This window comes from Culex pipiens, chromosome 3, assembly GCF_016801865.2.
Source record: "Culex pipiens pallens isolate TS chromosome 3, TS_CPP_V2, whole genome shotgun sequence".
Classification (NCBI taxonomy): Eukaryota; Metazoa; Arthropoda; class Insecta; order Diptera; family Culicidae; genus Culex; species Culex pipiens.
The window spans coordinates 173,378,067-173,405,785 of NC_068939.1; the positions used below are offsets into that span (position 1 = coordinate 173,378,067).

A 27,719-nucleotide genomic window follows, 5' to 3' on the forward strand; every position below is an offset into this window, starting at 1 on the left:
GAAGTATGCAGTATTTTTTCTAGTGTCCCAGACTATGCCTCTACGCATTTTGTTACAAGTTAAATGATAATGGTGCCATTTTATAGCAGAAAATGTGAAAAACAGGCAAAAAATTGAAAAAGTGACTGCAAAAACAAGAAAAAAATAGATAGGCAAAATGTAATGATACGAGGTGGTAGAATAGGCCAAATACTACTTAAAACATACATAAACTAAACAAGATAAAGACAAATTAAAATACAAAAAAAAGCAAGAAAAACATAAAACAAGAGAAGGCAAATACAAAAAAAAAGCAAGAAAAACATAAAACAAGAGAAGGCAAGTTTTTCGTAGAACAAAAGTTGCTCAAAATGACCTCCTAAAAACGGGAAAAATAAAAATTTTCGAAAAAAAAATTGGGCAGTAGAGGGTTAATTATTTAGAATTCAAAAGGCTAAAACTTTGAACTACCATTTTTAGTCAACGTAGTTTATAGATGGCCCTTTAGTTATTAGTTAGATATTAGTTTGCGACTTATTGAGTGTTCGACGTTGTATTTGAAAGAAATATGTTGTGATCTCGTTCTATTTAAAATGTCGTTGTATCGTCCCTTGTGTGCTATCTTGTGACACGTCTGCTGTAAAAAGATAGGACGTGTCACAAGATAGCACACAGGAGACGGTCTGTCGTTTATTTTTATTAATTAAAGATTCTTGCTGATATTTTCAAATAAATATCTAATCACAATCCCAATACCAATAACCAATCAATTAATATGTATTACATTACTCATCTGCTCCATCGAGCCATCCCATCACAATAAAAGCAAATCAACAGAAACAAATCAAACACAGAGAGAGAGAGAGAGAAGACTTACACTTGATGTCCAGATGGACGGGGTTGCTTTCGCCGTCCCCCTCCTGGTTGCTGCCCACGCACGTGTACAGGCCGGCCCTCGAGCGGCTCACGTTCTGCAGCACCAGACTCTGGTTCGACACGATGATGCCCTCCGAGGGGTTGTTCAGCAGCTCCTTGCCCTGAAGGGGGAAGATGAATTGATTAGTAAGATATAATGTTGGAAAATATTTAAAAAGTAAATAAATGAGAGAAACAAAATTACAACCCGAAAAAAAAACAATTGAAATTTCTGTCAATCCTCAAGCAAAAATTTATCTCCCAAACTTAACAGTCAACCGTAAAGATAAAGCGAGCTAGTAAAAGGCTCCGGCGGACACAAAAATGAGATAATTACGGTAACCTTTGCTTAGGGCATTTAATTCCGGAGACGCACTTAATCTACATCTTTATTCGGTTCGGTGCACAACGGAAGGGGGGTTGTTGGACTTGGGCCCACTTTTTTGGCACGACCTTTCTGTCTTTGCAAAATGAGTGAATTTATGTTACTGTTTCAAGAGTTCTGAAAAGTATTTAAATTTCGAACATTTTTTTAAACTTAACCCTCTACAACCTAACCCCGCCTTTAGACGGGCTTCGATCTAAAAAATCGCCAAAAATCAATTTTCCAACCAATTTTTGATCTTTAAAAAGCATTGGAAAGAAGAACTCTTTAAATTTTAGAAAATGTATGGGTTGGAATTTTTACTTGTTTTATGTGACTTTGCCAATGTTTTTAAAAATGTCATTTTTTTAGGGGTCAACTTTGGATGTGTTTTTTGCTAACATTTCCTATATTTTCAGTAAAAAGAAGTATGCAGTAATTTTTCTAGTGTCACAGACTATGCCTCTACGCATTTTTTTGCAATTTGAATGATGATGATGCGATTCCATAGCAGAAAATGTGAAAAACATGCAAAAAAATAAAAAAGTGACTGTAAAAACATGAAAAAATTACATAAGCGAAATGTAGTTATATTAGGTGGTAGAGTAGGCCAAATACTACCAAAAACAAACATAAACTAAACAAGATAAATGCAAATTAAAATACTAAAAATGAAACAAGAAAAACATAAAACAAGAGAAGTAAAGTTTTTCGTAGAACAAAAGTTGCTCAAAATGACCTCCTGAAAAATGACCTCAGGGAAAAATAAATATTTTCGAATAAAAAATTTGGGCAGTAGAGGGTTAACTGTTCAAGTGATATTTATTTATTTTTGTAAAAAAAAATGCAGTGATAAATTGCCAATTTATTTAAAATTAAAACTTTCTTTCTAAATTTCACTGCAGCATCCCTCATCGTCAAGTGGGTGGCACCTTCTAAGTTAATTACACTCGTCGTAATGGGACAAGAGTACAATTAGTGCTTTGTGTATTTCTTTCCCAACACACACACACACACAGAAGCAAAGCAGAGTTGCAGAGTTCACGAAATACTTTTGCACCCTCACAGTTTTTGCCGTAGACACAGGACATGAATAAATAAAAGATGAATTCTGCTAGTGCTACTGAGACAGTTGAAAAAACAAACAAACTGAATAATGAAATACTTTTAATGTTGGAATTAATAAAAGTGTGTTCAAACTTTTATCATATTCAATATTTCACCACATCTTCGCCTTCTGCTTAGCTGAACTAGCCTCCAGCTGAATGCTCAATAATAAAGGCAAATAATAATCATAATAAAACGCTTTCTGTGACTTTTTTTTTATCAAAAGCATCAAACCAAGCAAAATTTATCAGTTTTTTTTGGAATGCAATAATTCAGGGTTAAATTTAAGATAACAGGGAGATTTCTCTTAAAAACAAAATAATATCGTTTTCCAAAAAAATACTTTGGACTTACCGGTAAAAAATTACAGCCATATTATTGTCAAAAAGATGCAGTTTTAGAAGGCAAATATCTCAAAAAATTACAAGCCAAATTATATTTAAAAGGTTGCATACAATTAGAATATTAGTTAAGAATCAACCTTTTGAAATTGAAAAATTTGAGACATGGCCTATAACACTGTGAAAAATCATCCAAGTTTCAACAATTTTCAATGATTTAAAATCAGCTACCATTGCAATTATTTTTATTATTTTTTTGTTTTTACAGATTGGGTGCGTTCTTTTATTACGTAACGAAAAAAAACGTTTTTTTTACACCCTCCCCCCTCGTAACAAAATATCCATACAAATTTTAAAAATAACACATCCTTCGACCCTCCTCTCCTCCCCCCCCCCCCCAAACTACGTAACGTAATAAAAGAACGCTCCAATTGTAGTCCATATTCGCAATTGAAACAAGAGTAATAATCAAAACACTTTTATAAAACTCTTAAATTTTCAAGTTTTTTTTCTATAAATTTTACAAATATTACATTTTGTTAAATGTTAAATTTATTTTAAGGGTTTTTCGAAAAAAATACTAAAATGTTCGCAAAACTATATATTTCTGCAAAAGTACTGAAAAAATAGTTTTTTTAAATGCGATTTTCAACTGATATAATGTTTCAACCAAGTGATAATACATTTTTTGAAAATACTCGAAATTTTCACAAAACTACGCACTTTTAAGTTTAAGGTCTAAAAATTTTAGTTTTTGCATAATTTTTTTTTTTTTGAAAATTATCAAGGTTGTTATATGATAAAATTATCGTCGATAATATTATCGTCTCACGAGAACAATAATGGTCTGTTTGTCATTATCTTATCGCCAAAAATGGACGGTAACTCATTCTTAAAATCTTTCTAAAAAGGAATTATTCAACCATATCAAGTTAAATTTTCAATGCATTCACTAAGAAAATGTTTTGTTAAAATATAGTAAGATATAAGAATATTGTTAGAAAATTGTTAGAAAAATACCGTATTTTTTTGAAAGTACTCAAATTTTCATATTTTGCAATATGGGTATCAAACGAAATAAAATTTTGTACGTTTTTTTCATTTTATTCAAGTATCATTTTTGATTTTTGTTAAGAGGTTACATACATGTAAATCGTCAAAAATGTATGAGGTTATTTTAAATCTGTTTTCAGTGCAATAAAGTATACATTTTCATCTATCAACAAAACAAATTTGAAGACATTTGATTATATCATTGCCGAGATAGAGCTATATGAAGTTAACAGTTTCAAAAAACGGGTGCCACAAAATCTCAACACTGCCTTGACCAAATCGGCTTAAAACTTTGGTGAAGGCTCGTTTTACCGGTCCCGTGTGCATGACGATGGCCGATTTTCAAAAAGTTCATTGTTTAAAAAGATAAAAAAAAAATTATATTTTTCATGCAAAAAATCGAAAGTTTTTAATTTTTGTATTTTTTTGTAAATTCAAAATGTCAAAATCGGGCTTCGTCATGCACACGGGATATGTCTTGCGAGTCTTCACCCCAAATTTTAGCCAATTTGGTCTATCCCATCTCGAGATATCGTGGCACCCGTAAATCAACTCGGTGTTCAGAGAAAAATGCTCGCAAAGTATGACAGTTCGCTTTGCACATGGCAACATTTTCAGCTAAAATCGTCTGTAACTTACTTTAATCATAAAATATCTTCATGAAACTTTCAGGAGTGAATGAAAATCATCTTTTAGGCGGATTTGATAAATTTTCTGTAATATGAAATTTTGTGGTTTTCTACATGTATGTAACCCCTTAAATTCTAAAATTTTCACAAAATACCTTATGTTTTCGAAAATACTTAAATTTTCATAATTTGCAATATAAGTATCACACGAATTGAAATTTCGTATGCTTTTTCAACTTATTAAATTATCATTTTTGAAAAATACTGAATTTTTCATAAATTATCTCTTCGTTTACTACCCATATTGCAAATTTTAAAAATTTGGGTATTTTCGAAAAATGCGGTAAATTGAAAAAAAGCTTATATAAAGTGAAAAAGCATACAAAATTTCGCTTCGTTTGATACCCATATTGAAAATTTTGAAAATTTGAGTATTTTCGAAAACATAAGGTATTTTGTGAAAATTTTTGTATTTTCCAAAAACAAACTCTTTTAATGTGACAAAGCATACAAAATTTCGCTTCGTTTGATACTCATTTGGCAAATTATGAAAACTTTGGTTGTTTCGAAAAAAATCGAAAGCTACTACATATTTTACTTTGAAGCTTACTAGATTTTACAAAAAATATATTGATAGTGAAAGCAATGAAAATTTAACATGATAGAATTATCGAAATGACGATAACAATAGATTATCGTTATCGATCCGACGATAACGATAAAACTATCGTTATCGTTATCGACTCTCGATAATTTTATCGTTAACAACCTTGAAAATAATACAAACATTCACAAAACTGCGTATTTTTTTTTAAATTTAAAATTATGCTTCTGCATTATGGTTTTAAAGTAATCGGAAGTATTTCAAAACATTTATAAATAGTAAAACAAATTAATTTCAGGACATTTTCTAAAATACGTTTTCGTTGTGAATGTTTTGCGCATTTTCAAAAAATGTATTATTATTTTCGAAGCGAAAAAAAAAACTTCCGATCATTTGAATCACTATTGTGAAAACTTAAATATTGAGCACTTTTCGAGAATAGTTCGAGAAGTTATTTTTTTGTGCTTTACAGTAATAAAATCAATAGAAAAAAAGGAAATTATTGAATATTTTCTCAAAACTACGTACTTTTTAAAATATTCAAAATTTTGTTGCAAGAATATTCAGTACATTTAAGAAAAGTTATAAAAATTGATGATTTTAGTAACTTTTTCGAAAATACTAAGTTTTGGAAATGTTTACAACATTTTCAAAGAATGTATTATTATTTTTAAAATGAAAAAAAAAAATCAGACTCATTCAAATCACAATTGTAAAAACTTAAATGTTGAGTACTCTTTCGAAAATATTAATTTTGAGAAAATTGAGAGTATTCACAAAATTGGTTTTATCAACATAGAAATGTATTAAAAATTCCCGATCAATTTTCAGAATACATTTTTTCAAGGAAATATTAAAATGCTTAAAAGTTTAAAAAAACTGCAAAGTTTGTACCTACTTACAATCAGTAATTAGATTATTTTTTTTGTTTGACTTTTCTAACCAGATTGTAAAAAAAAAGCTTATCTGGATTTAGAACAGCTTCAATAAAAAATAGACTTTTGTTTGCCATCTAATATTTGTACTAGCAATGGTCCAAACAATGAAAGATAAATGTCAGTCCCCCTCGGTCGTACAGAAAAAAGCGCATTTTTAATTAATTAATCTCAAATTTGTTGGACACTTAAATTTCAATTTCTCGTGAACTTAAAGAAAAACATTAACCAAAATTTTGAATTACACGTTGGTGAGGTAAACATTTAGGTTAAAATTAGCGCTTAATGTGAAAATCAAGAAACATTTGCACATCACTAACTGAAAACAATTTTTTGTTTTAATTTTCGCCAAAACGGGGTGGTGCCCAAAAGGAGTGGGTGATTCAATTTGGTTAAAACATGAGATTCTTGCTTGTTTTTATAGTATCAACAACCCTTAGAAATAAGAACTCATTAGAAAAAGTTATATTAGGTGGATTTTTTCCAGTCAGACAAAAGTGGTCAAAAATTGGTATAAAAAACACCTTAATTTACATTTTCAATCTACAAGAACTCACAGAAATATCCTTATCGCAATACTACTTTCTAACTCACAGCCCAAAATCCCCAAAAAGGTAACCCCACAAGTGACGTGCCCAAAACCCCTCAGCCCATTCGACGTTCGACGGCTGAGCAAGAAAAAATAACAGGAAAACACTTGCAATAAACCGAAATGACATCAGATAAGCCCGGTGTGAGAGCAAAGGAAGGGAGGATATAAGCATTACAGTCGGTTGACTGCCGGAAAAGAAGGATCCCGACAACGACGATGGAGGGGGGAAATTGTTGCCCAGAGGATACACACGAAAATTTGGGTTTTCCGTGTTTTTCCTCGAAGGGCGATAAACAACGAGTTAATTGGGGTTGTCATCTTTGGGCTAATGATTAAAATGGTTTTCGTGTTTTTATTTTTGTTTTTTTGGACGCTGACGAAATTAAAATTTTGACTTGTTAAGTTCTTTTAATTATTTCGAGTATCTCTGCCATAATTAAATTGCTTAGTTTTCCTTGTTTAGTATGTACCCTGTACATAAAATCCCGACAAAAGAATGCAGAAAGAGCAGTTGTGCACAGAAAAGAACTCTTATACAGAGGAGTAAAGTGGCCGCACTCAAAACGAAAGGATTAATTTGCTGAACGACTGCTGATGTATGTGAGCGCTTGTGCCAAGCTTGTATGTGTTCATTTGTCCGACAGAACAGCTCCACTGTATTTGGCTAAAAAAGCAGAGTTCTAAAATTGCCAGTAAAACAGCAGTCCTGTACCGGCAGCAACCAAGAACTAATAGCTCACCCGGATCACGGTGGGTTTTAAAAGATGGCATTTTTTAAAAAATACAATTTTAAGGAAAGAAAATTCAAATTTGTAATATTTTCAACAAAAAAAAAACAAAAAAAAAACAGAGAAAAGTCCCACTGTGATGCCACACCGTGTGTTGCTCAAATCATAGGACGGAAAGAAACCCATGTAGCAACTCCACCCCCCTATTGGAAGGGGAGGTTATGCCACTAAAGGGTACGTACCTGATGCCGCCAGATGACTTTGTACACCCAGGGGTTGGATTTGATGTTGCACTCGAAGTAAACGTCCGCCCCCTCCCGGATCGACGAGGTGTAGTTGTAATTGGTGCCGTACTCGAGCGTCACCACGGGAACGTCTGGAGTAGGGGAAAAAAACATGAAACAAAATGAAACAGAAGCAGGGAAATTGGTACAAATTAGAACAGAGAAAAGTGTGTTGCGGTGTTTTTGTTCTAATTTATTTGTTATTTAATTACAATTTTCTCTGAAAGGGCTTTAGTTCCACATGGAATGGTTACCTGTTAATTAATTTCAAACTATTATTAAACTTTCTAAAGCTCGTGATTATCACCATAGTAATGCAAGGTTGGTGATTACCAAATTAATCAGCAAAAGTTCTTTAAAGAATTTATGCTCAAGGTTTTCAGAGTGATCATTTAAGCAAAATTTTGAAAATTGGGAATTGAGATATTATAGGATACTTAGAAATTTAAGAGTAGAGTACACACAAAAAAATATTTCCAAATGTTACATCATTTATGATGTTACACTTTTGCACGTCATTAAACATTTAAATTTAAATGCAATTTGATGTAAATTTGCAACAAATTATACGCAAAAACATGATTTTACGTGTGATTCAACCATTTACGTCGAAAATCAAGTTTACATCAACTGAGTTTACATGTTATTCATTTTTTCCATGTCGAGTAAATTCACATATTTTTTTCTGTGTAGAATCGATAAAAAATCCGTTTCTTTATCAAAAATAATGTTTGAATGTAAAGTTATGTTTATTTTACTTTTTAATTGAATTGTGAACATTTGAGTGGAAATTTGGATATAAAGTCATTAATTTGATCAAATCATTAAATAAAAAATCTGACGTCTGTTATTTCACCAAATAATGGAGAACGTGATAGAAAATTCAATTCAAAATTCATAATAAGGAAAAACATATCACCTAAATTAATCAAGTTTTTTTTAATTCTTAAAAAATATTCTAAAATTTTAAAATGCTCAATTTCTAAAATTCCTTATTTCTTTGATTTCAAAATTCTAAAGTTCGTGAATCCGAATTTCAGAAATTCTAAAGTTCTTGTATTCTTAAATTTTTTATTTTCACACTTGAAAATTAAAAAAATCTAAATTCATAAATTCCTAATTTTTTAAATTTTAAAATATAAAATTCTAAAATTAATAAAAAATAAAAGAATAAAAATTAATTCTGAAAACCTAAAAAAAAAAATTCTTAAAATTCTAAAACTCTTAAATTCAAAAAAATGTTAAAGAAATATAAAAAAAACATTTTTTATTTAACATTATTTTTAATTCTTAAATCAGAATTTCAGAAATTCTTAATTTTTTTAAATGTTAGATTCTTTAATTCCTATTTTTTTTATTTTTAAAAAATAATTATTTCATCAAATAATGGAGTGCATGATAGGAAAATTTATTGAAAATTCATTAAAAAAAATCATGGAATAACATGTGATATCAAATCAAAAATGCTTTTTAATTCTAAAAACATTCTAAAATTTTCAAACCTTTGAATTCTAAAATTCCTAACTTCTTTGATTTCAAAATTTGTGAATCAGAATTTCTGAAATTTTATAGTTCTTGGATTCGTAAATTCTTTTTTTTTCAAAATGATGAATTCTTGATTTTTTTTTTCATTCCTGAAAATCAAAAAAAAATTTTAATCATAAATTCTTTAATTTTAAAATTCCAAAAATCCTAAAAACCTAAATATTCAAAATTCTAAAATTAATAAAAAAAATAAAATTTAAGTCTAAAACCCTGAGACTATTATTTTTTTTTATTCTAAAACTCTTACTTCCTTGAATTCTAAAAGTTATAAAATTCTAAAATTCGTTAAAAATAAAAATTCTCGAATTTAAATTATTTTTGTCAAAAATTAAAAAAAAAATTCTTAAGGTCTCTTATATCAAAATTTTTAAATTCTAAGATCAGAGTTTCAGAAATTCTAAATTTTTTGAAATCTTAGATTCTTGAATTCCTAAGTTTTATTTTTGAATTAAAAAAAAAAATTACCAATTCAATTTAAAATTCATTAAAAAAGGATGATGACAGATGATATCAAATGAAAATTAATTTTGTTTTGAATATTCTAAAATTTTAAAATTTCCAAATCATATAATTCCTAACTTCTTTGATTTGAAAACTCCAAAATTCGTGAATCAGAATTTCAGAAAGTTTAAAATTTTATTTTTTTATTCTCGAAAATTATAAATTCTAAAATTTCAATTTTCTAATAAACTTAATATTGGAAATAAAAAAATAAATATAATATAATTGAATTCAAAAAACCTGAAAAAATATTTAACTTTCCTTTAACTCTCAAATTCGTGAATTCCTAAAATTTTAAAATTCTAAAATTCTTGAATTCAAAAAAATTATATAAAATAAATTATTTTTTTTTAATTTGTGTTTCTAAAATAAAATAACAAATTCTCGCTGAAAGTGGACCACTATTTACACAAGGTGCTCAAAAATCAAAAGCAATGTACTTTTCCAATAGCCCCCACCAAGTTATGAAAGAAACCATGTTTGGTTGGTTGAATTTGTCCTCACCTCGGCACCACGAAGCTAAAACATTTTTTTAATTGGTAATTTTTTGACTTAGGCGCGTCTACAAAATTGCAAATAACTTTGCCAAACTTCAACGAACCCTTGATGTTTAGGGGTGTTTTGGAAGGGAAATGAGCAGAGATTTCGAATGAACTTATCAGAAAAATACCGTTCCATACATGTTTTAGCCACAAAACACCAATGTATTTTTAAAAGTCATTTTTGAAGGCCGGCGCCCCGCTTTATCGAAAAACTGACAAATCCATTCGAAAGCTGAGACGATTTCACATAAAGGACCAATAAATCTAAGGTGTATGTTCCTCCTATCTTTTTTAATCTAATTTTGATTCTGTGAGCGCAGCGCTCCGTTCGCATTTCGGGCACCCAAAATGTTGCAATTTGCTTGCCCCATTTTAAGGTTTTGTCAAAAATTATAGGTGCTCACTTTTTAAATGATAGTTTATTGTCCAAGGATCAAAATGCACTTTCGATAATTGATAATATGTTTTTGGGTTCTTCCAGGCAATTTAATGTCGAAAAATTGTTTTTTTCCCTTTTTTTGTAAAATGCTCACTTACAATTGGGTGGACTTTTTTTTTCAGAAGAACTAATGAATGTAGCATGTAGGAAATTTCACTACGAACATTTTTCTCTAAAAGAAAACGTAATTTCGATACTCCAGTGCCAAGATATTTTAGTTTTAGTGAGAAAAAAAAGTGCCAATTTTACAAATTTCTCGGAATCAACAAGCACGGCCTATTATTTACATGTGGTATTATTTTGGAAGCCAGAATATGGTTTCTTATAGTTATTTTAGTCGCTGAATTCGGATCTGGAATTAAATTTCAGATATTCAAAATTCTTAAATCAATTTTTTGGAAATCTTTTGTTCTTGAATTCTTATATTTTATTTTATTTTAATTCTAAAAAATCAAATAAAAATAAATTTATAAATCTATAAATCCTAAAATTTTAAATTTGAAAGCTCTGAACTGCACAAATTCTTAAATTAAACTATAGTTCTTAAGTTGATATATTATTAAATGCAGATGAAATTATTAAATTGTGCATAAATTCTTCTTTTTGAATTTTAAAATTCTAACATTCCACCATTTAACATTAAGATCGAAAATTAAAAAAAAATCTAAATTCTAAATAAAAAATTAATAAAAAAAGCATAAAATTAAATTCTAACTACCTTTACATTTTTTTTAAATTCTTTTAACAAATAATTCTTAAATTCTTGAATTGTAAAAATTCTAAAACTCTTGATTGCTAAAAATTGCTCAAAATTAAAAATCATTTTTAAATTCTTAAAATCTTTTATTTCAAAATTCTTTAATTTTTAAATCAGAATTTCAGAAATTGTATTTTTTTTAAATCTTAGATTCTTGAATTCTTAAAAAAAAATTAGTTCATAAAAATAATAATAAAAATAAATTTATAAAAATCATAAACTCTTAAGAGCGAGTTTTTCACCGATGTGAAACAGGTCGTATCGAGGTTCTCCGATTTGGATGAAACTTTCAGGGTTTGTTTGTCTATACATGAGATGAACTCATGTCAAATATGAGCCCTCTACGACAAAGGAAAGTGGGGTAAAACGGGCATTGAAGTTTGAGGTCCAAAAAACATGAAAAATCTTAAAATTGCTCGCATTTCCGTAAAACTTCATCAATTCCAACTCTCTTAGATGCTTTCGAATTGTCTTTTGAAGCCCTTCAAATGTGATATAAACATCCAGGATTGATTTAACTTTTTCTCTTAGCTTTTGCAAATTACTGTTAAAAATGGATTTTTTTAAAACCTTAATAACTTTTTGCAACGGCCTCCAACACCCATACTCCCATAGGTCAAAAGTTAGGGAATTTCATGAACTATAAGCCTACGGTATTAACTTTTTGGCCAGTCGCAGTTTTTTCATAGTTTTACGATTTTTCTATAACAAACATTTTACAACGTTGGTTTTTGCCCTGTAGGCTGCCATAGCGGCACTTTTTGGTCTCAATTTTGACATATTCAGAATCCTCAGAAAATTTTACATTAGATTGAGGTGTTGGAATTTTGAATTTGATTGGAAAAAATGCCATTTGGAATTAATTAAAATATTATTTAGGATTTTGTCGAATTATGGGTAAAACAGGTATTCGCCTATTTGATACAGCATTTGACGTGTTGATCATAGGGTAAATAAGATCTATTTCTTTTTTCAAAAATGTTTTATTTAATTATTTTTTAAATCAAAATTACAACTCCAATACTTCTAACTTACGTGAAATTGTCCGAGGATTCCGAATATGACAAAATTGAGACCAAAAAAAGCCGTCTTCTTGGCCTACAGGGCAAAAACTAACGTTGTAAAATGTTTGTTCTAGAAAAATCGTAAAACTATGAAAAAACTGCGATTGGCCAAAAAGTTAATACCGTAGGCTTATAGTCCATGAAATTCCCTAACTTTTGACCTATGGGAGTATGGGTGTTGGAGGCTGTTGCCAAAAGTTATTGAGGTTTTAATAAAATGCATTATTAACAGTAATTTGCAAAAGCTATGAGAAAAAGTCAAACCAATCCTGGATGTCTATAGCACATTTTGAAGGGCTTCAAAAGACCATTCGAATGCATCTAAGAGAGTTGGAATTGATGAAGTTTTACGGAAATGCGAGCAATTTTAAGATTTTTCATGTGTTTTGGACCTCAAACTTCAATGCCCGTTTTAACCCACTTCCCTTTGTCGTAGAGGGCTCATATTTGGCATGAGTTTATCTCATGTATAGACAAACAAACCCTGAAAGTTTCATCCAAATCGGAGAACCTCGATACGACCTCTAGAACAAACCGAGCAGAATCTACAAATACTGCCTCTTAAAAGCTCTTATTCTCAAATTAATTAGTTCTATAATTAATATTAATAATTCTTCTTCTTGAATTTCGAAATCCTAAAATGCCACTATTAAATGGTGGTAGATAACTTGGGAGTCATATTTTAGACTGGAGACCCACATTTTGAAAGGATAAGAAGTACGTGATTCGATTATTTGGAGTGAAATTTTGGTGAAGACTTCGGATAATCGACTTTTTTTTGCTTCAAATCTATGGATTTTCTATTTTTTTTTTTAAATTAATTTTTTTTTAGGTTTTTGCAATGAAGAATATGTGTTTTTTTTTTTCATGGAATTTGCGCTTAATATCATATTACGCATGCCTGGGATCGATAAAAACTATCTTGTTTTTTTTGTGGAATTCCGTTGTACAGTACTGCAAGAAGTTTTTATCGACGAAAAAAAAATTCCTCAATACTTAGATATTTTGAAAACTAATGATTGCAAAACAACTGGGCAGGTGAAAAATGCATATTAAACACTTTTTTCATGTAAATGCTAATACCATGGCTTGACACTTAAAATTTCTCGTTTAAGACGTTGGCCAGAGATGAAGGACATAAACTTCAAAAAACATTTGCAACGGCCTTATATATGTGATTAAAATCTAATATTCTTTAACAGTAATTAAGTACTTTTAGAATTCAAATTATTTCAAACAAATGAAGAAAAACATTAGATTAGTCAAAATCCAGATTTCTTTCTCAAGTTAAATTAAAAAATCCAATCAAACTTTCTCAACTCTCCCAGCTGCATTACAGTTCCCGTCATTCACCACAACTCGTTTACATAATCTTTCCAGTGGCAGCGCGGGAAGTGATTCGCAATTGAAAATAGTTCGATTAGTCATTAGCATAGTTCAGCAGCAGCCTCAGCTCTGATGGAAATTATCCCTCATCTCGATATCGGTGGCAGCACCGTCGATGAGCAGCATGCTGATGACATCGAACCTCGAGTTGAGAAAGTCAGGAGGACTTTGCTCGCTTCCGATGATGGCGATTGCAATCTGATCCGGTGCTGCACTGCAAAGTGGCCACCTACTGTCGGGATGTTTGCAGTACGGATTTGTTAAAAAAAATAAAATTTTTGCGATTTTTGATAAGTTTTCATAAATTGGATGAAATTGTTTTTAAATTTTTTAAGTGGTCTTTTCGATTAACATAACAATTTACCGTAGTCATGGAAAGTCAAAGAGTTTCACCAGTGACAACTTCAGGTTGATTGCCACCGCAAGGGGTGCGCCGGAAGCTACGAGGAGGACGGACGGACGAGGACTTGATCGGCAATATTAATTAAAACTATCACCGCCGGCCATATCAACTCGATGGCCGATGGCTTCATCGACGTGAAAGCACTTGACCCCGCCGCCGGTCTCAAGTGACATCGGAGCGCGACGAAGCAATGTCATCAGATTTTTGCATTTTTTTTTTCTCTCCATAAAAGGATTAAACCGAGATTTTAATGAATTTATTTGTCAGGCTGAGATTTGACAAGTGGAGTACTTACGGTGGATAATCAGGTTCCAGCCGTCCTCCTTGCCGGCGTCCGGAATGACGGCCATCTCGGCCCGGCACGACAGGTGCTTGCCCATGTCGTCGATGGTGGGCCGAAACGTCAGGATCGACACGGTCACGTTGCCCTCGGCGTCGGTCTGTAAGAGTGAAAAAAGGTAGGGAGGAAATTATTTGGGGATATTCTGATAGGTAAAACAGGTTGTGGATTTGGTCATTTTTTCGTCGGCTTCATACATCGACTCTCACTGAAGTTACCAGAAATTGACGAGTTGGAATTGAACTGATTCCAGGCACGATTTGTATTTTCATGAAGCCACGCGATAGGCTTTCACCAAAATAGCAATTTGGCCTCTTTCAGGGTACCCGTATTTTGTAACTTGTTCTGGAGAGTTAAACTCGTATATTTTTAAAGAGATTTTGTAAAGTTTATTATGCATTAATTTCCAATCCAGAGGTCGTTAGTTCGATTCTCGAACGCGGGATCATGGAGAAAATTTAGTTCTCATAGTCTTGGGTCATAAGACCCCTTAACACTTTTAGCGTTTTGCCTTCCTCACTGAGGTACTGAGCTATAATCCTGCTCTAAAAATGAACTTTCCTAGACCCACCTTCACGTATACCTATCGTCTCAGAATCGAAAACTAAACAAATGTCTGTCTGTCTGTTTGTATGTTTGTATGTGTGTCTGTGTGTTACAAAAATTTCTAAGCACTCAGTTTTCTCAGCATTGGCTTAACCAAACTAGGTCAGTTATGACCACTTAACCCTCTACTGCCCAATTTTTTTTCGATTTTTTTTTATTTTTCCCGTGTATAGGAGGTCATTTTGATCAACTTTACTTCTCTTGTTTTATGTTTTTCTTGTTTTGTTTACAGTTGCTTTTTCAAATTTTTGCTTGTTTTTCACTTCTTTTTTGCTTTTACCATCATTATCATTAAAATTGTAAAAAAAAATCGCAGATGCATAGTCTGGGAACTACAAAAATTACTGCATACTTCTTTTTACTTAAAATATAGGAAATGTTAGTAAGAAACACAGCCATAGTTGACCCCTAAAAAAATACATTTTTAAAAACATTGGCAAAGTCACATAAAACAAGTCAAACCCTAAAATTTTCTAAAATTTGAAGAATTCTTCTTTCCAATGCTTTTCTAACATCAAAAATTGGTTGAAACTCTGATTTTTGACAATTTATTTAAATCGAAGCCCGTCTAGAGGCGGGGTTGGGCTGTAGAGGGTTAAAGTACACAGAAATCACTCAAGTGGTCATAACTTGAGACAGGGTTGCCAGATCTTCAATGTTTTGTTTTGCTTATAACTTTTGATAGGGTTGTCTGTTCTTCCATTCCCATTCGAAAGGTATTTTTAAAACCTTTTCTAAAAATTTATATCGTCTGGATTCGTACAAGAACCAACCTTTTTACAATCTTCCGGACTTTAGTCGAAAACGTTTTTTAGCATAGCTTTTAAAGTACATAACAAGTTTGTTAATCGATAGACTTATCTTCGATAATTTAAGCGTCAGGCAGTAACGATAATCTATGAAATCATGTTATTTTGTATGCTTTTACTTATAGCTGTCAAAGCTGTTAGGGAAAATTGTTAAAATTTTAGTTTATAGATCCGCAAAATGGTTTCTGCCTTAAACATTTTCTATTAAATTTTATTTATTCAAAAAAAGACTTAGTATTATATTCACGTATATTTATGACTTTAAACTTGAAAAAGTATTATATAGAAAAATAACTTTTCATCAAAAACCGGCATCTGGAGCAAATCAGGACAAAAGTAACGAATTAAGACAGCTGTTTAAGCTAATTTTTTTTTTTGGAATAATGTTCTGATTGTTTTGATTGATTTCGGTTACAACAGGAACAGAACAAAACAATAAGTACACCGATTTCCAAATTTATTGCCCTATAATCTCATGTATACTGCATTCCAGAATATCCCCAGTTGGCGGTAGTGATTTGAAAATAATTTTTAAAATATGTTTTAAATATACCCATAATATATTACAAATTGTGGTTCATTTAAATTCCAAAGCACATCAAAGAACTATTTGCATGTGTTTAAACTATCTAAAGACTGCTGTCCTTGTTCAGATTGAAGTGTAGCTTATCACCAATTAACAGTTTTGAGCTAATTCTATGATTTAAGCTAGAAAAGCGTAACAAATATAATGAAAACATAGATTTTAAGACTGCTTCAAAAATATCCCGGGAACTCGAGAATTCCCGGGACTCGAAAAATGTTTTTCCCGTTTCCCGGGAAATTCAAAACCCGGGAAAAGTGGACGCTCTATGAAAAACTACAACTTTCATAAAATACTGTATTTTTTTCGAAAATACTTAAATTTTCATAATTTGCCATATCGGTTTCAAACGAATCGTGATTTTTATGCTTTTTTACTTTTATTAGAGTTTATTTTGTTTAATACTAAAATTTTTACAAAGTACCGTATTTTTCAAAATTTTAAAATTTTCATAATTAGCAATATCGGTATCAAAAAAAGCGTAATTTTCTATGCTTTTTTACTTTTATTAGAATTTTTTTGTTAATATTACAATTTTCACAAAATACCGTTTTTTAAACACTAAAATTTTCATAATTTGCAATATGGATATCGAACGATTCGAAATGTGGCATGCATTTTCACAGTTTTAGAGTTTTTATTTTCGAATAAAATACTAATAGTTTTACATGGAAAAAATTTCAATTTTCATAATTTACAACACAGTCCAGACTTGATAATCCGAAGGCCTAGGAAAAATTTCAGTTCTGATAAGCGAATCAAAATCAGTCAATCCATTGATACTGGAAGGCGAATTTTGTATGGGAAAAATAAAAAAACACATAAAAACCCCCATTTTTACACGGTTTTGTCTGCAGGGTGCGTTACTCCCATCCAAAGATTCCCAGTAGTGAGATTTTCATTGGAAATTTAATGCACTTTAACTTTGTAGAACATTGCAAAGCTGTAAAAAGCGATCCTGAAAAGTTATAAGCAATTCTAAAAAGTCATTTTTGCGTTAAATTTTTTTTTCACTGTGTCAGACTAGGTTACCAATACCAATTTACATCCCAGCTGCCAACATTTTATGGAGACTTTTTTTATGGATAGACCAAACCACGTAGCCCAGTGGTAACGCTTCCGCCGATAGATCGGAACGGTAGATCAAGGTTCAAATCCCGGCTCGGACCAACACAACCCGGGCAGACGGTATTAACAAAATTCATGCCATTTCAATAACAAATACGGTTAAAATAACAGAATGTGTTATGGAATCTTCTTGAAAAATCTAATTTTTGCATAAGAGTTTAATAACAGTTTATGTTATCATAACAAAATTTGTTAATGGTCCGATATTGATTGAAAGCAAAAACAACTTGGGAATAACATTTTTTGTTATGGAAAAATGTCTCCAAAAGTTACAGGGATGATCGGATTAGTTGTTAAAATAACAAAAAAGAATAACAAAGATTTGTTCGAAGAATAACTAAAAATGTTATTATTCTGTTATTAAAATAACAATCCAATAACAAAAAAATCATAACGACGAATAACAAATCCTGTTATCAATAACATAAAATGTTTTTGGCCTAGTATTTTCAAATATCAAAAAATGTTATTCCCACGTTATTCCCGTCTGCTCGGGTTTTACTTTTATTATGGACAAACTTGATTTAAAATGTCTTCTTTGGTGATAGCCAGAACAAAAGTTGTTTAAAATTAAATAAATTTAAAAAAAACCTGTTGCTATCGGAAAACAGTAAAGTGTAATTTCTACGAATTCGTAATCCCACCCTTTTCCGACAAAAAAAAATCAACAACGGATTATGCTTTATTGTGTCTACAAATCGCACAGCTTCCTCTCGTGTTGAAAATCCCTGGATAACGGGAGGATAGTCGTGTCATAAAATTGACTTTAAGCGAGACAATCCGTTAATGGAAGCTCACCCCCCTTTTTCCCGTTGTCGGTCTCTTTTCCATTTTTAAACTACTTTTTTTTTCTCCCTGACCAGTGGACGTTTTACACTAATTAATTGGCTTGATTTTTTATGGCAACATTCAAGCGCGCGGTCGCGGCCGTAATCGCATAATTGGTCCGGCACTCGCGATTTCATAATCATAATGGTCTAATTGTGCGCTCGCGTCGCGATTGATGGAATCGACCACGACCACCTTTTATTATGTCACCTGCAGCGATTTGATTACCGTTTTTTTTTGTCGTGCTTCAGATACCTGGAAACGTTGAATGGTGCTCGACGGGTTATTATTTTTAATTATTGCTTCACGCGATGACAAAGTGATTAAAAACTGGAATTAAATTGAGTTTTTCTTTTCAAATTGTCACGGAGCTTTAAAGCTTTGAATTTAATTTTATTAAACTGTGTGACAATTTTAAAAATCGATTCGAATCGTTTTTTATTGCAAATTGAACAAAACTCCCAAAAATTGCCACTTTTCCCCAAGCCTTAATGCCTTTAATCACTTATCTAGCAAAGAGCCATTTGCAGGTTCCTCAAAACCTTTCCTTTTTTTTACCCCCTGAAGAAAACTCAGGTAGGCACGTGCCCCAGGGGAGCAAGTAATCTCGATTCCCCCGGTCCAAGAGAGTTTTATGGCAAACGGCCGGCCGTCCAAGGGTGGCCATTATGGCAGAATGTCACGTGCCGACATGATTCATTCCGCCACCGCGCCTAGGAGACAGCGACACTTTTCGGTCCCCAGGAGGAAAAAGATGGGGTGGGAAGGAAAACCGAGCACCATTTTCCGGCTCTAAAGGTGTGTGTGACTGTGGCCGAACGTGTCTTATCAAAATCGAAGTGGTTATTAGGGGAAAAGTGGTTCCCTCTCGTTTTTTTTTCAAGGGGTTGGCTAAATGTGTTTGCCTGGGTGATGTGGTTGTTATATATTTATTATCTCGGACTTTCTTTTGTTTAAAACAATGTAAACATTTGTCGGTTGTACTTCAACTCTGCTCGTACAAGGACGAGCTCACCTTTATTAAGTATTTTCATGTCGGTACATCAACTACCTCCCTAGTATTATAATTGACTACCTATCGACTTTACTTCATTTTACCTCCTAGATTTAGTCATTGCGTTTACCTGTTGACGTACATAAGTTTTATTGTCTTATACCGCCAAACAGAGATGGTAAATATGGGAAAAAGGGCGTGTTGTGGTTCAGGCCACAACATGGTTAAACGGTTTGGTAAAGTAAACAGTTGGAGTTTTAATTCTTTTTTGTCAAGCCTTTTTTTTTTTTTAAATGGGTTGGAAAATAACCGTGATCATCATTTAATTTATAAAGTATTAATACACAGTAAAAAAATGGTAATATTACATCTGGGAAGGGGAACATCTATTATGTCAGAAATTTTTTTTTTAATTTTACCACTTTTCTAGTGTACTGTAACTATTTCATCATAAATTGAGGTAAAATTACATCATAAAAGAGGCAATGTTCAACCTTCCAAATCAACACAAACATTCAATATTACAACCTTTTAAAATGTTAGTCTTGATTTGAAAATTTTGAAAATATTGTTTTCGAAAAGATCGGAAAATTTCACGATAATTTCATTTTTTAACATTGAAAATCGGACCATTAGCTGCTGAGATATCGACATTGAAAAATGGTGGACTGTTTGGGTGAGACTTAGAAAACATACAGTATGTAAAAAAAGTATTTACACCCCTTGGGCACTATGCACATTTTGTGATGAAACATGTAAAAAATTTAAAGTTTGATAGGAACCTAGTACTACGTTTTGTTCAGAAACTCATGCCAAACATTTTGCTACAAAAAGCTCATGAAAAGATGATTTCTATAAAAAGTTATATAACAAATACTATTACGAAAATAAAAAAGGTGCAAAAAAAGTTTGTACACCTTTCGAAAAATTAACATAAATAATGTTATTTGTTGACACATCACCATAAATCCAGTCTCCCAACTCCAAATAGGCATCCTTGACTGATTAAAAAAATAATTTGGATTGAATATAAAGTTTACTAACTACTTAGTATAAAAGTTTATATAACTCTGGAAATTCTATATAAAACTTATCTAAACTTAATTTTGCAAACTTTTAATTCAACTAAATGTCAATATATTACCATAGAATTGCTAAATAAACATTTTGGAGTGGGTATAACACCGTTTTGGGGGTATTTGTATCGATAGAATAGATTTTTCGTTGGAATTTCGTACCAACCCGGAATTACGTCGTAGGAAAATCCGCCGGCATCCGAACCGGTCCACGATTTACAAGTCAACCTATGTGGAATCGGAAAGGGCATAAAATTTCCGATCTTTTGATACCCATACATCTAGGTTTTCTTTAAAACCTACGTTTTTAAATACCTGGGCAAAAAGTAAGTTTGATCCACGAGAACAAAAATTACGAAATTCCATACATTTTTGGCAGGTTGCTCAAACGAAACCATAACAACGTTTTTGCTTAGGTATTTAAAAACGTAGGTTTTATAGAAAACCTGGATGTATGGGTATCAAAAGATCGGAAATTTTATGCCCTTTCTGATGCCACATAGGTTGACTTGTGAATTGAGGACCGGTTCAGATGCCGGCGGATTTTCCGACAACGTAATTCCGGGTTGGTACGAAATTCCAACGAAAAATCTATTCTATCGATACAAATACCCCCAAAACGGTGTTATACCCACTCCAAAATGTTTATTTAGCAATTCTATGGTAATATATTGACATTTATTTGAATTAAAAGTTTGCAAAATTAAGTTTAGATAAGTTTTATATAGAATTTCCAGAGTTATATAAACTTTTATACTAAGTAGTTAGTAAACTTTATATTCAATCCAAATTATTTTTTTAATCAGTCAAGGATGCCTATTTGGAGTTGGGAGACTGGATTTATGGTGATTTGTCAACAAATAACATTATTTATGTTAATTTTTCGAAAGGTGTACAAACTTTTTTTGCACCTTTTTTATTTTCTTAATAGTATTTGTTATATAACTTTTTATAGAAATCATCTTTTCATGAGCTTTTTTTAGCAAAATGTTTGGCATGAGTTTCTGAACAAAACGTAGTACTAGGTTCCTGTCAAACTTTAAATTTTTTACATGTTTCATCACAAAATGTGCATAGTGCCCAAGGGGTGTAAATACTTTTTTTACATACTGTAAATTTTCCTGTTTTTAAACCTTTGCATTGCAATATCTTAGCAACTAAAGGTCGTATCAACAAAGTCCGAAGGAGCAAAATATAGAGAATTTTCTCAGCTTTTCAAAAATATTTTTTTCAAAAGTGGGCAAACATGTGCACTAATTTAAAAAAAATAAAAACTGCGACTATTTTCAAGAAAGTCACCAAAATATGGATTTAACTTGAAAACGGTGCACTTTATGAAAATTTCACTGAAGTACTTTTTGATTGCAAATTTGATTTTACATCGAAAAATTAAATTGAAAAATTTTTGCGACCAAATTTCGATTTTTTGAAAAATTTGTATTGATTTAAAAATTCATAACTCGGGCAATGATTTTTTGCACAACCTGGATATTTCTGAAAAATTGGCATTTTATGTCCTCTAAAACATATCAAAAAATAAAAAAAATAAAAATAGTATTTTTTTGCAAATCAAGTTTTAGTGATAAAAAGTTAAATAAAAAAATCACCAAATTTTTTTTACCGTGTATCATTTTTTTTCCAGCGTAGTCCATATCCATACCTACAACTTTGCCGAAGACACCAAATCGATCAAAAAATTCCTTCAAAAGATACAGATTTTTGAATTTTCATACATCATTTTTGTATGGACAGCTGCCAAATTTGTATGGAAAATTATATGGACAAACTAGTGATGCAAAATGGCTTCTTTGGGCATATCGAAGGCACCAAAAAAGTTTCAGTCGGATTAAAAAATACAAAATTAAAATTGAAGAAAAAAGACCGATTTCGTAGAGAATTGCTCGCCATTTTTGTTCTACGAAAAACATGACTTCTCTTGTTTTTTTTATATTTTTCTTGTTTTGATTTTAAATATTTTATTTTACTTTCATCTTGTTTAGTTTGTGTTTGTTTCTGACAGTTCTTGACATATTCTACCCTTTCCAATCGTTACCTTTTGGCTTTCTTGTTTTTCATATTTTTACTGCCCTTTTTAAGCTTTTTGCGTTTTAATATTTCTGCTATAGAATGATACCAATGTGGTTTAAAATACTGCATACTTATTTTTACAAAATAAATGTTGGAAATTTTTGTGAAAAACGCAGCCAAAAGTGACTTCAGAAAAAAATTTCATATAAAACAAGTCCAAATTCCACACTTGAAATATTCTAAAATTTTAAAGGTTCTTCCTTTCAATGTTTTTTATAGACAAAAATTGGTTGAAAATGGATTTTTGGCGAATTTTGTAAAAAAAAAAAAAAAAAAGTTCTGTTATTGGGATGATCGGATTAGTTGTTAAAATAACAAAAAAGAATAACAAAGATTTGTTCGAAAAATAACTTAAAATGTTATTAGTCTGTTATTACAATAACAATCCAATAACAAAAAAATCATAACGACGAATAACAAATCTTGTTATAAATAACATAAAATGTTATTGGCTTAGTATGTTCAAATATCAAAAAATGTTATTCCCAAGTTATTTCCGTCTGCTCGGGGTTGTTTTCAATGATTTTCTGAACAAAGAACTAGATTTTATGTGTTTTTCTGAAAGTATACGCAAAACTAAACTTAAAAATGATAAAAAGTTAGAATCGTTGATTAGATCAGAATTACAAACTTCATTTCTTGCTTCCCGAGCAGACGGAAATAACTTGGGAATAACATTCTTTGTTATTTGAAAATACTAGGCCAATAACATTTTATGTTATTTATAACAAGATTTGTTATTCGCCGTTATGATTTTTTTGATATTGGATTGTTATTGTTATAAAAGACTAATAACAATTTACGTTATTTTTCGAACAAATCTTTGTTATTATTTTTTGTTATTTTAACAACTAATCCGATCATCCCAATAACGTTTGGAGTTATTCTTCCATAACAAAAAATGTTATTCTCAAGTTGTTTTTGCTGTCAATCAATATCAGACCAATAACAATTTTTGTTATGATAACATAAACTGTTATTGAACTCTTATGCAAAAATGGATTTTTCAAGATTATTCCATAACACTTTCTGTTATTTTAACAGTATTTGTTATTGAAATGGCATGAATTTAGTTATTACCGTCTGTTCGGGTTCTATTAAAAATCAAATCTCTTTTTCAAATCAGTTCTCCTAAACAGTACCCCAATTGCACAAACAATCAACTGCCTGAATGGTTTCCCTCAAACCTTCAAGCATTTCCGTTTATCTTCCGCACTTGTTTATCTCTTCAAATCCAATCCCAGGATGGAACAGGGAGGCAGATAAATATCAAGTGATCCTCCGGGGGTTATAAACGCAACCAACCAACACCCACACCTGGACTACACAACAATGTTTTCCTACAAAACCATAACCTCCGGGGCAGTGTTGCCAGTCAGTTAATATCTTTACCGTTCTGCGGGTTATGATCGTCGCGGCCTATTCCGGACCACTCTCTCTCTCTCTTGCTCTAGCTCGATAAAGCATTGCAATTTGTATGCAAATGCTGTCCAATGGTAATAACAACAACCGTAAATATAGTACTGTGACGTGAAATTTTAGAATTTTAGAGGAGTTTCGGGACAAAATTGTGTTCGAATTAAATTTGAGATCAAAATTTAATACAGTATTTCAAACTTTGAATTTAGCATTAAGGCAGTAAAAGAAAAAAAAAGTCAAAAACTGACAAATTACCCCAATTTGTTGCACCTGAAAGGTGGGACGGGGTATTTTTTCCGTTGGAAATATAAACCAAACCCAACGACGAGCCCACCGGTGCCGCCCGATTGGGGAACTCTATGGAAAAGCCATCACGACGAGAGGGCATAAAATCAAAATAAATTGCGTGAAAATAGTTGTTTGTCGCAGGCCCTGGCAGCGGCGGATGGGCGAGCTCTTGCTAAACCAATTTGTAGCGGAGGCCTTGTTTTGTAACAAAGTGGAGATTTGGTTGACAAACCAATACGCATGCTAATTTTTGCTGGTGGGCTAGGAAAAGTTTCAGTCGATGGAAGTTGGAATGATTTTCGAAATATTTTGTTAGTTAAATTTTGCTTTGATTTTTTTTTCTGTACAGTGTAAACATGTGATGCTATCATGTGGTAGTAAAGAAAATTTTGGAATTAAATCTCTAAAATATGGTTTGAAAATTATGGATTAATTTTTAAATGACCCAAAAGTTTGCAAGGTTGAAAAAACTGTACATTAGAGCGCCAATAAAAAAAATTGTCATCAGGTATACCTTCTGGCTTGATTCCCTAGGTAAAAAAAGTAACTAAGCCAATCGGTTATGGTTTAATGGTCGCTATAAACTGTTAAAGTTGGTGAAAAAAATTCTTTTCATACAAAAACGTCTTCTAACGCTACTAACTCGTCAGGGTTGAGTTGGATCGTTTTGTGGTCTTGGACAAAGTTAATTATCATACAATTTTACATAAGAATCTCACACTTGACAATGATCCGACACATTTAACGCCACCTTTTTTGTGAAATTTTGAACTTTTTGCATCTCCCCATACACTTTTGCAACATTAGGTGCCCTATGAAATAACATGCCGTTCCCCTAAGAGCAGTTAAATATTATCCGATTCGAGTTGATGACTCTTGGTACATTTGATACGAAATTATTACCAGGAAAATAATTATTACTTTTCTATTTGTGTTTGGTTGTATGATTTTTGTGAAGTTTTTCTTAGCAAAATTGAACCATTATTTTGAATATACATTATACTTTTAAAATTTAGTAAAGTTTTTTTTAAATAAAACATATTTTGTAGAATTTCCGGCTCTAAAATTTTTCTCAAAAAATCAATGTAAGAAAATGAAGCTTAAAGACGAAATTCCAGTAAGAAAAAAAAACAAGTGAAATTGTTTGTTTTTTTTTCATTTTTTACGATTTTATAAATTTTTAAACTTTAGGTCAAAGCTCATAGAACTTTGACTACTTACGAAACATTGGCAATTACTCTATTATTCAAATTTAAAATATATTCTATAATATTTTATGGTTTGGTTCCACCCAACACTACTTGAAAAAAAATATAAAAAAATACGTTGTTTTCCTGTATTTTTGAAATGCAATTTTTCTCTGAAATATACTCAATCGGAAATTTTTCATAAATTTGAAAAGAAATAATACAAATTTGAAAACACTCAAAATTTTCACAAAACAACAAATATGAAAATACTAAATATAGCTGTTACAATAATAACATTAAATGATCGGGAATTTTGCATAAATTTTGAAAGCTATAATACAATTTCCTGAAAGTTCACCAATCTACGTACTTTCGAAAGTGCTGAGAATTTTTTTATGTTGTTACAGTATCAGGTGATTGTGATTTTTTCACATCTTTCGAAAGTATTTGTAATTTTTTTTTTTGATAAAGCTCTTAATTTCACAAACAACTCAAGAATGTTTTTTTAAGGTCCAATAAACAAAACTATATTTTGACCAAAACAGCAAAAAATGAAAATTTTGATTATGAGACGCTTTCAAAAATAAACCCTTGAACTTATTTTCGAAAATGTTCTAAAATTTGATTTAATTTCTTCAACAGTAAGAAAAAATAGGGATTTTTTCATACATTTAGAAAGCAATAGGGAGATTTTTTGGAAACACTCCAAATTTTCATAAAAACAACGTATTTTTAAATAAGTTTTTTGCAAAAAAAAACAAAATTGTGAGTTTTGTCAATAAACAGAATGTGAGAAAAATTTCCGACCATTTGATATCCAAAAATTAAAAGATTTTTTTTTTCAAAATTTTGTGTATTTTCAAAAAATTGACGATGAAAAAACTGAAATGTCTAAACAATTAGAATCTGCAAAAAAAAGCGATCCGGGATTTTTTTAAATTTAAATTTGGCAGTTTTAACAAGAATCTAATTTTTTTTATTTCTCACTTTTTTTAAGTATTCGAATAAAGGGACAAACTAAAACATTTGCGATTCTTTTAAAACAGTGGTTCTCAACCTTATTCAATTCACTCCCCCCTTTGCTAGGTTTCAAAAACTACATTCCCCCCTTTGAATTTTCAACAAATTGGTAACAATGCACACATGTCAAAATTTAGACTGTTATGTTTATAGATTGTAATTGGGTAATTCTCTACCAACTCACACGAAATCGGGAAAAGTTGCCCCGACCCCTCTTCGATTTGCGTGAAACTTTGTCCTAAGGGGTAACTTTTGTCCCTGATCACGAATCCGAGGTCCGTTTTTTGATATCTCGTGACGGAGGGGCGGTACGACCCCTTCCATTTTTGAACATGCGAAAAAAGAGGTGTTTTTCAATAATTTGCAGCCTGAAACGGTGATGAGATAGAAATTTGGTGTCTAAGGGACTTTTATGAAAAACTAGACGCCCGATTTGATGGCGTACTCCGAATTCCGAAAAAACGTATTTTTCATCAGAAAAAAAACACTAAAAAAGTTTTAAAAATTCTCCCATTTTCCGTTACTCGACTGTAAAAAATTTTGGAACATGAATCTACATTGACCCAGAAGGGTCATTTTTTCATTTAGAACAAATTTTTTTATTTTAAAATTTCGTGTTTTTTCTAACTTTGCAGGGTTATTTTTTAGAGTGTAACAATGTTCTATAAAGTTGTAGAGCAGACAATTACAAAATTTTTGATGTATAGACATAAGGTGTTTGCTTATAAACATCACGAGTTATCGCGATTTTACGAAAAAAAAGTTTTGAAAAAGTTACTTTTTGCGTTTCTCTTTGTTTCGTCGTCCGTGTCTGTCGCGGGTGACCATGAACGGCCATGATAAATGACGACCAACTTTTTCAAAACTTTTTTTTCTTAAAATCGCGATAACTCGTGATGTTTATAAGCAAACACCTTATGTCTATATATCAAAAATTTTGTAATTGTCTGCTCTACAACTTTATAGAACATTGTTACACTCTAAAAAATAACCCTGCAAAGTTAGAAAAAACACGAAATTTTAAAATGAAAAATTTTGTTCTAAATGAAAAAATGACCCTTCTGGGTCAATGTAGATTCATGTTCCAAAATTTTTTAGAGTCGATTAACGGAAAATGGGAGAATTTTTAAAACTTTTTTAGTGTTTTTTTCGATGAAAAATACGTTTTTTCGGAATTCTGAG

General features: G+C 31.2%; 1 protein-coding gene across 4 annotated transcripts in view; it reads right to left on the reverse strand.

The window, feature by feature from the left end:
• LOC120417046 (nephrin) overlaps positions 1-27,719 on the reverse strand; it is a 392,997-nt gene that overhangs the window by 32,530 nt on the left and 332,748 nt on the right. For all 4 annotated transcript variants that reach the window (XM_039578999.2, XM_039578995.2, XM_039578998.2 and 1 more), the window contains exons 7-9: positions 14,464-14,608; positions 7,490-7,623; positions 857-1,016 (exon numbers count right to left, since the gene is read on the reverse strand). In XM_039578999.2, the coding sequence (XP_039434933.1) occupies positions 857-1,016; positions 7,490-7,623; positions 14,464-14,608 (439 nt within the window). The remainder of the gene's footprint in view (positions 1-856; positions 1,017-7,489; positions 7,624-14,463; positions 14,609-27,719) is intronic.